The 12,388-nt window shown below is 39.6% G+C and overlaps 1 protein-coding gene across 4 annotated transcripts in view; it reads right to left on the bottom strand.

The window, feature by feature from the left end:
* Positions 1–878: 878 nt before the first annotated feature.
* The window catches only part of LOC135110281 (protein pellino-like), a 59,293-nt gene continuing 47,783 nt past the window's right edge, over positions 879–12,388 (bottom strand). For all 4 annotated transcript variants that reach the window (XM_064022443.1, XM_064022444.1, XM_064022445.1 and 1 more), the window contains 8 exons: positions 11,696–11,825; positions 9,529–9,708; positions 8,484–8,597; positions 7,870–8,058; positions 7,368–7,466; positions 6,203–6,418; positions 5,646–5,761; positions 879–5,462 (listed from right to left, as the gene is read on the bottom strand). In XM_064022443.1, the coding sequence (XP_063878513.1) occupies positions 5,336–5,462; positions 5,646–5,761; positions 6,203–6,418; positions 7,368–7,466; positions 7,870–8,058; positions 8,484–8,597; positions 9,529–9,708; positions 11,696–11,825 (1,171 nt within the window). In that variant the 3' untranslated portion in view covers positions 879–5,335. The remainder of the gene's footprint in view (positions 5,463–5,645; positions 5,762–6,202; positions 6,419–7,367; positions 7,467–7,869; positions 8,059–8,483; positions 8,598–9,528; positions 9,709–11,695; positions 11,826–12,388) is intronic.

The raw sequence follows: 12,388 nt of genomic DNA, 5'->3' as shown, positions 1-12,388 counted from the left end.
ATAATAATAATAATCAGTTTTTGTCCGTGTCTCATGACGTCTTTTCAGTTGTATCTTCCCGAATCTCTCTCTCTCTCTCTCTCTCTCTGCTTCTCACCCCTGTCTGTCCTCCTCGCCAACATGATAATTCTTTTAGCCACACAAGACCCCACAGTCTTTCTTTGACCAACCCCTCTTGTGTCACCATGTCACTCGCGTGTCCCCGTCTCCTTGACCACAATGTGACCTCACCAGTCTAACGCTTCTTGCTCTCATTAACTTGTGTATCTAAGTTATTTTCTTCAGTTTTTGGCTTTTTTTTTTTTCAATGGGAAATTAACTTATGGCATCTCCAGGTGTCTACTGGAATTGTATCTAGTGTGTTGTAGACAAGAATATAACAATGAACTGTATTGTCTTGGCTACATTATTATAAGCATACCCATACATTTTGGATTGCTGTGTAAATGTGTTATATTGCGTCTAATAGTGAAACAAATTGTGAATCATAAAGTTTGATATCTTTCTGCATCACAAGAGCAATGCATATCATCTGTGTGTCTAGGATTCTCTGCAGACCCACTCAGTTCAAAGCCTCCTCAACCTGAGCTGTTTCCTTAGTCACTTGTGCTGGTACTCAATGATCTGAATCAAATGAAGTGGTCATCAGAGTTCATGTTGATATGTTAAGTGTGGAATATATAGTACATAAATATTATTGTAGGCTAAATGAAATCATCATATGACATGGTTTTCATTTTCATTAAGTTATCAAATGGGTACTTTCTTACATATGTATCTTGCAAGAATCACTCCAGATTGCAATAGTTTATTTTCAAGAGAAGCAAATGTTATGTATGCCTTTAGTCTAATGTATGCAGGGTTATGCAAACACTATCCAGTTTTCCTGTTATTAATGAGCTCATAATTGACAAAAATAACATGCACAGTTCCATTCTCCTGTACAATGACTGCACTCAAACTCTTCCCTCAACACGACGCCCCATCAGTGTGCGATAGGTGTGTACAAAGCTAATAAAAAAAATAATAATAACAATAATAATAATAATAATAATAATAATAATAATAATAATAATAATAATAATAATAATAAAAAAAACTCTTGATAGCATGATCATCTTATAGAATTGTATTTTCTCAAGACTAATACAAATATGAATGCCCTTTACTTCTCCAGCAGTGCTCCCTACGTAACATGCTGCTAAATTCCACTATTCACTGTATATACAAATAATCTTTTTCCCCCTTCTGGATAACCAAGAGCTGGACTAGATACAGAAAGAGTATATTTATCCAATAAAGGAAATATGTAGCTTTACACCTAAAAGCCTGCAGTACATTGGTAAGGTCAAAAGGAGGTCCTTTCATCTTAGCTCCAACACTCCCTTGGGGCTCTAATCTCCCTCCACAGTCTTACTCAAATCTCACGTGGTTATCTCTAATTTTCAAGTGCCAACACCTAGGCTTACTAGCAACTTGCCTGCCTACATCAACTATGCCTTCACACAAACACACACTAACACATGCACACAAAGAACAATTCATCTCTGTGTATGCATGAAATCCACTAAATTAGTCCTGATTTCCTAGTTTGATATTGTCCTCTACCTTGCTTGGCACTTTCCTGGTCCTATCTCCTAGTTATCCTGGTCTTGCACTCACAAAGCTGAAGGGCTCCGTAGTGCAAGTCAATTAATTCATTCCTGAAGCAAAGGTTCCCAGTAACAGACCTCCACTCACAAAGATGATGTACATGCAAGGTAATACAAGTAATGTAGTAAGTTATCATTGTAATGACTACCTCTAAGTTCCACATCTGAGTACAAAAATAGTTTATCAGTACAAAGGGACATCATTTTTTATGTACAGCCTAACTGGGTAACTTACGACTCCCCAATGAGTCAAGAACACTAGAGCTCCACCTGCAGCCTCTCAGTAGTGCTGGAGCAACAGATCTCCCACAGTAACAACAACGGGGAGAAAACTGCTCCCGCTCACACTGGCACACCACTCCCAATGTTTGAAGAAGTGCTTTTGATACACTGTGCAGCCCACTCAACAATGATTACTGGTGACGTGTTAGCATCCAATCATCGGTTTTAGCTTATATAATTTCAAAGAGCACATACATGACTGTTGTCCAACAGTCATGATTTACTCACTTGTCTAAAGATATATTTTACATTTCAAAACTTGCAAATGCTTCTTGTAGTTGCAGGCTGGAATGTGTGTACATGTTTTTTGATATACAACACCTGTTCCTTGAAATGATGCACAACTTTCATAGCTGAAAACTGACTTCAGGAAAACCAAATGCTAATTGTGAGCAGACAAACATGGTGACACCTGAAGGCTGGGCTCCCCACTCTCCAGTGGTCTATGGGTCAAACTTCTAGAATGGACTTAGTACACAGCTATTTAAAACATCACTACTTGGTATTGATCAAAGTCTTTAGCTACATCCTGACCAACAGCTTGGGTCAGGTGCTAAGACAGGCCACCGAGGAAGTGGACAGGAAAAATAAAACAGGAATGTAAAAATGCTTGAGCAGTAATGGTAAGCAGAGGGTCTTGTGATATAAAACATTTACTTCTGGGACTGGACAGAGTGGTGGTCCTGCCATCACTGGGAGGGTACTGGCCTGAGGGACTACCTAAACCACCACCACCACTGCCAACTCAATCTTGGTGATTTTCATCCTCTGAAGCTGATATGTTTACTGATCCTCATCTGCACAAGGCCACCAACAAACAACAACTTCCTGCCTATGGTCTACTGAGATTTTGCTGACTCCCATTCTGCTGTTTGCTTCAAATAAAGTTTACTTTCTTATTATTATTCTGTTCTGTTAAATGTCCTAACTTTTCATCAAGCTCACACACACACACACACACACACACACACACACACACACACACACACACATTCAATGACAGAACAAAGGATACATAAGATTGTACAAGAAAACCTAATAACAAGGATTTTAGATTTTAAAAATGTCAGCCTATAATTTCTTCTAACAAGTCATACTTATGCTATGTCTCCTATAATACAGGTGTCTGTCATAATTATATTCTGCAACGGTATGCATTTTTGATAAGTAGTCTCTCCTTTTAATTACATTCTTTCAACAATAAGCAACAACATGCCTTAACAAATGAGTATCCTCGTATGAAAAGTTATTTGAATTTGTGCTGGAAGAATTACAGCAGCAGCCTGAGAACAATACTGCAAATCATTACTGCTTTCACAATATATGCATTCAATTTAGAAAATATCATCTTAGGAAGAATCTACAGCTGACACTTTTAGAACTTACTCCTGAAAAAGACCACTTTCTAAGAGCAGTGTGGTGTTCAGTGTGGCTGGGAGCTCTGTATGCGTGAATCAAACTAATAACACTGCAAAAGGTGTTCGTATCAGGTATCATGCTGTGTTCTCAACACGTGGTACAAAGCAAGGTGGTCAGCAAATATGAATAATAATTTCAATCTTCCATTTGAAAATACATACTCTTCCAGAGCTCAAAGGGACATTTTAGGGAATTTGAAACATAATCAGCAGAAATTGAAAGCCCATATTCTTTCACATGAGTTACTCAGGTATGTTATAAATAATTAGCAAACCTTCAGGTGCTGCAGTCACTCATCTAGCACACAAACACACAAAAAAAGGATTCATGACTACTAAAGAAGCACCACTTTCAGGGTTATGTTAAATTCTGAAAGTGTCCTCTCAATTGTTTCATAATGTATGTCCCATAAGTCTTCCCGTTCTTAAAATTAATTTGTGGTCATCCAAGAAGAATCCCTCCTCACCCAGTGGAGAGTAAGGCCACAGGCTCCATACCTCGCATTACATCAAATCATGTTTCCTGTCTTAACATAACACAATGAACTAAACACATGGGAACCTCAACACACTTCTAATGTCATGTACTGCAATACACAAGTCATCACTAGGTCATTATCAGTGGTCCTAAGCTAATCTAGCTTAAAATTATAACAATGATGACGGCAAATTCTTCCCTAAATGCCACAATGGAAGAATGCCAATATATAGATGTTTAAATTATTTTTAAAAAAGATGTAATTTCAGCTTCATCCTCAGGCCAGTCACAAAGCAGAAGAATGCCTTCATTTCCTGTCTAGCTCACGGGAGCAGCGGATGTGGAGAGAGGTGTACTGAGAGCAATCTACAGGCCGGACCCATAGTATCAGGCACACAAAATACACTTAACAAGTAGATCACTTCTCATGACTCACATTATATTCATAGCTTCAAAACAACATAAATACAAAGATAAAACTGGACAGTCCACCTCTTCACCAGTACATGACAATATTGCACTCTTAAAACAAGATAACCTTCAATCAGATATGCACTTAGAATCTGATGTAATTAAATAACCGTGTGAAGCAAAACAACTTTCTTCCCGGACAGTTCCTCAACATGGTTTATGCATGAACAGCTTCTTGGCCAAGGACTGTTTCACCTGCACAGCTTCATCAGTAGTCCTCCACTGACTAACTCTACCCCAGTGCAGCTGCTAGGAGGGGGCAAGACAGGCAACATGCCTTCCCCTGACCAAGGTGTCTCACTGGGCCTGTAGTTACCTCAAAAATGTTTAATATATGAGTGAACAGGCTTACAAGCTTCATTAATTGGCACCAGTGCTGGGGTAAGCACCATGTTTGCACAGCAATATGTATATCAAGCATTCTTCTTCTGCAATAATGCAAAGGTTTGAAAAGCAACATTAATAATCCATCTTGAGGTAACTGGGAGGAAGATCAACTCAACAAGTTCAGCACTGCAGCATGACAGCAATGGGGGTGTTACCTTCCTGTGGTGGAGGGAAGTGAATAAATACTGGCATCAACTCCAGCAAGACAAGCAACTCCACACTGGCTTTTTGTCTCGCCAAAACACAAATGCAAAAGCTCCTTCAATACAGGAACATAATACAATGTACTGAACCCTAATTTAAAGTTTAAAGAGATTCACAAATAACTACAATTATCATAAATAATTTGCATGCTTTGGTCATGAGCAAAGGGTCAGCTGCATGTGATGCATAGTTCTGTAATTTGTCAGACATTAACACTGGTGCCCCCTGTGGCTGCAGATTATATGTTATTCATCATAAGGAAGAGTAGTCTACTAATCTGCATAAGAACACAAGATTTCATGATACAAGAGTGATATCTGAGGTGTACTTTCTATACCCAGCATCATTAACAAATATGCGAGAGTGCAAAATAAAGTGAAGGGTGGTGATACATTATGGGAGGATGTCCATATATAATACTATAGTGTACAAAGGGAGGGAATTCAATCGCAATTATCTTGAAATATGAGGCGGACAAACCCCGCATCACCTTCCAGTGGTGAGGCGCAGAATGGACAGGCGGCATGAAACCCATTAGTCCCATGGGGAATGGGTACCGCAGCCCAGTACCTGAAGGGGAATGGAGAAGGACAAGGCTTAAGTACAAGATCCATAAAACTACTCAGACCTAAGATAATGACACCAGGTATTACTATCATTTACTCTCAGAGACTTTTCACTATTTCACTTTCACTCAAACTATTCTCATGTACACAAGTCTTCAATGTTCCTCCACTGGCACCACAGACTCACCTCACAGTTTTTTCTGAAGCCATGTGTCCACAGGGATTGAAACAGAAAGTTGGAGGACCACTGTCGACGTAAAATGCTGGTTCTATTCCCATACACAACTTGACAACGGGCCCAACCTGTCAAGAAACCAACAAGGGTGACTCCAAAACTGAATACTTTAATTAACACAATCTACAAACAAAATCCACCACTTTCAAATAACTGAGAACAATTCTTTCTGACTGTTTTGATGAAGATAATACACCAACAAAATCTAACAGTTTTAAAAATCATAGAAACAAGATTTTTTTTTTTTTGTTTCAGGGAACCAATCTCATAAAAAAAAAAATATATATATTTTCTGATTGTAAAGCCTCCATCCTTACAACAAATAAGAATGGACTACTGTGGACTTGTGTGTGATCAACCTTAAGTTCCATACACAACCACAGAAGTGAGACACAGAGGGAAGGCAAGCAAAAATGGTTAGACAAGTTCCACAGATGAACATGGAAATGAGAGTTGTAAGACAGACAAGAAGGGTGACCTAAGTCAGGCCAGACAAGTGTGTGGTTTACCTTAAGACACATGGGACAGGTGTGTGAGTTGGAGTCTTTTTCGTGACCCCACTCGTGAAGCCCCTGCACGTGGCCACAGTTGAGGTACACCACAGGCTGCTTCTCGGTGGAGGTGAGTGTGGCCTTGCGGGGGATCACCAGTGTGTTCAGCCCCACGGGACACTGGGGACGACCTGCATTCAGCTCGTCCACCATTTGTTCAAGGTGTCGTTTGGTCTGCAGAACGGCAATGATGGAAGGAAAAGTTTGAAGATGAGCTTTGTGACGTTAGATACTTTAAATATAACTTTTATTATAATTTCCAACATAAATAATTAAAGCAAAAGCACAAAAAAAAAAAGATTGTAAAGTTACATACTTCTAATACACCTCCCATGAAGAAAGAAGTTTAATAGTAAGGACTAATATGTTATACTTTAAAAACACCTCCTTTATCATAAGGTGCAGTTATGATAAATGGAAAAAGCTTTGAAATAAGAATCATATTACATATATAACTCTTCAACATAAAAATTCCTAAATGGGGTACAGAATACATGGTTCTACAAAACAGAAACAGAAGTAGTGTTATACATTAAAGAAAAATAAAATAAACTTATCCTATCTTGTAAAAAATAACTTGGCATCAAAGACAACCAGAGAAATAAAGAAGGATACAATGAAAATAAAGACAAATATGTTCACTAGAAAATTAAATCATATGCAGTTTCTATCACAACACTTTTCACTGATAAAAAGAATAGCAAAAGTGTTGTCAAACAGAACCACTCCTAACCATCAAAAAGAACCACTCCTAGCCATCAAACAGAACCACTCCTAGCTATCAAACAGAAACACTCCTAGCCATCAAACAGAACCACTCCTAGCCATCAAACAGAACCACTCCTAGCCATCAAATAGAACCACTCCTAGCCATCAAACAGAACCACTCCTAGCCATCAAACAGAACCACTCCTAGCCATCAAATAGAACCACTCCTAGCCATCAAACAGAACCACTCCTAGCCATCAAACAGAACCACTCCTAGCCATCAAACAGAACCACTCCTAGCCATCAAACAGAACCACTCCTAGCCATCAAACAGAACCACTCCTAGCCATCAAACAGAACCACTCCTAGCTACTACAACTCTACACACAATGCTTCCCCTGGCAGGTTCACTCACCGGAGACTTCCCTAAGCCTTCAGCAGACCTCCAGAGTAACGTGGCACCACACAAGTCTATTAACGTCCCATCTTGTAGAACGTTAGTCTCTTCCTCTATCTGTGTACAAATATGGTAGGGGCGTAAGTAATTATTTAAATTTTTACTGGAACTTCTTTCCCTGTGTGCAAATAGCCTTGGGTAATATGAATTATGTGAAACTAAAATCAAAAGGAATAAAACTGAAAATTTACTTTATTCCCACAAAAACTATCATCTAATTGTAAGATGACAAATTATTTTTATTTGGATAATCTGATATCTTATATTTTTGTGAACATTTTAGGAGTAACACATTAGCCTGTTGTATATAAAAAGAGAACCCAGATGGGAATATGTAGACCAATCAGTGAATGGGAATATCAGTCATGAGTAGTGTTACCACATTTCCTTGTCATCAAGTAACATTATTGTGGCAGACTTGATGACAAAGAGTAGAGTCACCTGCACTACCACCACTCACCTTGTTCCCCTTTTGAGGCGCAGACCGAGACTCCCGTAGTGCGTACACTCCCCCCCCAACAGACACCTCCCTCCAGATGCCCGGCCTGGCCTCCCCTCCACAGAACTGGGTGGGCGGGTGCATGATGAGCACACCGTTGGTGGTCAGGCCGTCAATCTCCCCATTGTTTTGCCACTTAGTCGCCTTCTCCTGTGGAAGGAAGCCGTCTTACTGGATATCTCTCGTGTATCAAGGTGTGGGGTACTTTTATCCTCTCTGATCTTATGAATCAAGTGTTTTGTTGCCTCATCTCTCATACTTTTAGCAGGTTCTTGTGAAAGTTATATAGATTTTCAAGAGCATTTTTCATGACTCTAATGTTATATATTTGGATTTTAAAGGCTCTTTCCACGATTACATAGGTAGTTAAATAAATATCCTGTATCATGAATGGAAACACAACCATGACAATCCTACTAATTATCTCTGTAGTCCTTGAAAATTGACCTTATGAGGACCCAAAGTATTCAGAACTTGGGTCCTCTAGTTAAAATCAAAGCCCATTTCAGCTTAAAAGAAAAAATATAAAACTTGCTCTTCCTTAACCTGAGAAGCAACCACCCTCCATCACTCACCCCAAGGAAGATGTTGCGGGAGGAGTCAAAGCCAGCGGCATAAACCTGAGTGGTGCGCGTCGTGCGGTGAGCGATGATCCGGCACGCGAATCTACTTATTGTACTCTGGGTGACCTGCAGGGGGAAGACCATGAGTGGTGTGATGGTGCAGAGAATGGGAATCAGGCCTGTGTTGCCTTTTCTTATCCTAGCAGTCTTGAGGTTGTTGTGTGTGTGGTGTGTTTGTGTAATTGTAGAATAGAAAATCTGAGTTACTTTTCCTTATCTTAGTAGTTTTGAGGCTGTAGAGTGTGGTGTGTTTGTATAGTTGTAGAAAAGAACATTTTTGTTAAGTTTGTGTTGTTTATTCTTTTATCTTTGTTTAGCCTTGACATGACGGATGTTCTTTGATTGTACTACTACTACTACTACTACTACTACTACTACTACTACTACTGTGTGTGTGTGTGTGTGTGTGTGTGTGTGTGTGTGTGTGTGTGTGTGTGTGTGTGTGTGTGTGTGTGTGTGTGTGTGTGTGTGTGTGTGTGTGTGTGTGTGTGTGTGTGTGTGTGTGTGTGTGTGTGTGTGTTTATCTAGTAGCAGGATAGAGGGTTTTAACTAACCTTGTATAGTCCTGTTTTCATGTCTATATTTATCAAGTTTTTCCTCTGCATTATTTTTTCTCTTTCTATTTATCCAGTATTTTGTGTGTGTGTGTGTGTGTGTGTGTGTGTGTGTGTGTGTGTAAGTGTACATTCACAAGATCTGCCATACAAGACATCTCCCCACACACACACACACACACACACACACACACACACACACACACACACATCACCTTCACATATCCATAAAGCAGCAAAGAAGTTCCCACATTGTCATCCTCACAACACACATCAAATACAAACACGATCATCAAGGTTTACCATCACACTCAACTTTCTCCTTTTCATGCACATTCGTCAGTGCTTCCAGGGTCACCAGTAAATTCAAATTCACCTAATCTTTTAAGACTTGTCCACTGATTCATCCCACTCCCACACCTGCCAGTTGCCGCCTGACTCACCTTCATCTCCCCGTGTTTGTCGCCAGGTATCGTGTCCATAACCACAAAGTCGATAGGAGTCTCAGATGAGCGCCCAATCTGAAACATGTCTGTCTCGGAATCCAGCTGGTACTCCACGATGACCGCCTGGTTCCTGGACAGGGTGTAGGATATGCTGTGCTGCTGTGTGTCCAAAATGGCCTGTGTGGAGAACAGAATGGCTTGGTGAACTTTAATGCCCGTGAGATGATGTTATCTGATCGAAGTTGAGATGGTCTGGTCATGTACTAATAAGAGAAGACATAGAACCTATTAACAAACTCTGTGAGTGTCTAAAATGGCCTGTGTGGTTGGTGAACTTTACAGCCTGTGAGATGAGGTTATCAAAGCTGAGGCTGTCTGGTCATGTGGTAAGAAGAGGAAAGAAATAAACAGTTTAGATTTTTTTTTTAACTGCTGCTGTAAAATCACTGTAGTGGCACTGAGTGTGGGTATACAAGATGCCATAAATTTACGGCATTGACAATGGATAGGTCAATAGCAAAAACCTGGGAGGTACCTGTTAAAGGGAGATGACCTAGGAAGAAAAAAAAAAAAAAAAAAAAAAAAAAAAAAAAAAAAAAAAGAAAAGGGATGGAATTCCAGGAGAATTCCATCCAACAAAAGATGCAACAAAAAGAAACAAGTGAAGGAGGACAATCATACATGGAGCCAAACTATCACTGAACCAGGAAAATAGCAAAAATGAACAGAGTAAAATTTGCTGCCAATGTTCCTATGACGATACTACATACAACCCAACTTTTTCACCACGTCTTGCCTCTATACCAGTGTGACATCTGTGAGGCATCTCTAACCATGTGCCTGATGACTGGCCTGTGTTCCTAGAAAATTTCATGGTGGATGATCCCATAATGAACACAATAATGAGAGAGCTAAGCAGAAGCAGGCTCCATGACTCAGCCAGTACCAGGATGTATGCACAGAAACATCTACATTCTTCACTTAAAATTCATAAAAATGTAGCTATTTGTCAATTCATACTCTTACCTGAGAAATAATCACATGCCCTAGAGGAAACAGAAATAATGAGAGAAATTCCGAGTAATATTTTAAGAAGGAGAACAAGAAATTACCATCATTATTTTACTTAATGTTCTTATTTTCCCTCATGGCATTTGACAGTTATGGAGAGCAACGTGTTTGTGGTATGCACTCATAAAACTAGAAGTCACTGTGCCATGGCAAGTCTTCCCCAAACGGAAAAAGAAATTGTTTTCATTCCTCTTCACCCAAGTGAGAGGCAACACACACAGATCAGTGAGCTCCAGAGTCTGTGCACTGTTATCCACTTTCACTTTTGCAATGAGTGTATCAAGATGCATTCCTGTGGTGGAAGCAAAACAAACACCACCCAATTTACTGAGAAAGCCTGCAATCCAACACAATTGATGTCCAGATGATGAATGAGTGGTCTGGCATCAAGGCACAGGAATGTGAACTTTATGCACAAGTTGCAAAAGAATGTAAAATGAAAATCAATAAATAAATAAATGTAGTAGGACAAAAATATCTAAATCTTGACATTGTTAATACCAACTCAAATATCAAGAACTTGTTACAGCAAAGATTACCTGTAGTTGTTACAGGAAAAGTAAGTCATAATTTTGTACAGAAGATGTGCAATGAAAGTAAAGAAACTATAAGAACAACCAAATTAGATAAGAGATTACCTACATAATACAGAAGGTGGAATGAACTGAAGAATGAAAAATCAGATGCAGTTTGGACATGTAGAAAGAACCTAAATGAACCTAATCTAACCTATCAAAAAACGAAACCTAACCTAACATAGCTGGACCAAACCAAAACAAACTTGACCTAACATAAGCAAAACTAAATTACTGTAAAAGGATATTTAGGTAATTAGGTCATATGAAAAAAGAAGATTAGGGGAATAATAAAACAAACAGAGGGGTAGGGGAAGACCTAAAGAGGAGAGATGACAGTATGGGGTCACTGGATCACTGAAGCCAAGCCACCCAGAGTGAGTGTGTATACAAGTGCTGGACCAATGAGGTACACACACACACACACACACAGCTTTCTAGTGAAGACAACACATCACTGCTACTCAAGCCTATCTGAAGTGTTGTCTCACCTGTCTGTGTCCAAAGAGCTTCCTCACCTGTGTGTTCTGGGGTGTCCGCACCACATAGTGCCTGGCCGGTTTGACCCCATTGGCACCTGGCCGCCGATGCAGCACAAACTTGCTCCGTCTCCTGCCCTTATCACAGGGTGGCAGGTAGCCATTGTACCTGCAAGCGAGGAGGAACTGTTAGGGAAAGTGTGGCAGCTGGACTTGTTATATCCTATTGTAATGAATGAAATGGGCCTTTCATACCCAGGGCAGTTGTAATAATCAAACATGTATTAAAATAACACAGTGCTGAGACACAGCAAACAACTGAAGAAATGGAGAGGATAATAAAACACACTGACCACAGGATACTGAGACACATGAGGCAGGTGAGGCAGAAGAACAAAGAGGTGATGAGGTATGGAGTGGAAGGTGTCATGCATGCACTGACAAGATACAGATTGAGCTGATATGAGAAAATAATGAATAAATAAATAAGTAAAGGCCCAGGTAAGTTGAAGAAGGCCACTAGCACTCTGAAATGTTTTAAAATCGAAGACAAAATGGAAACACATCATAATGAAAAACAATAGTTAAAAAGACACCAAAGAATTTCTACTGATGTTCAAACTAAACCTAATTCCACTCTCCCACACTGAAATAACATAGGTAAATCTGGCCTAGCATGGTAATCAGGTGATGCAACAGAAAAAAAGAGTAATATCATGTTAGGAAAAGCTC

This window comes from Scylla paramamosain, chromosome 20 (assembly GCF_035594125.1).
Source record: "Scylla paramamosain isolate STU-SP2022 chromosome 20, ASM3559412v1, whole genome shotgun sequence".
NCBI classification, from domain to species: Eukaryota; Metazoa; Arthropoda; class Malacostraca; order Decapoda; family Portunidae; genus Scylla; species Scylla paramamosain.
Note: the sequence above shows the minus strand (reverse complement) of the source record. Positions and strands in the feature narration are given on the sequence as shown.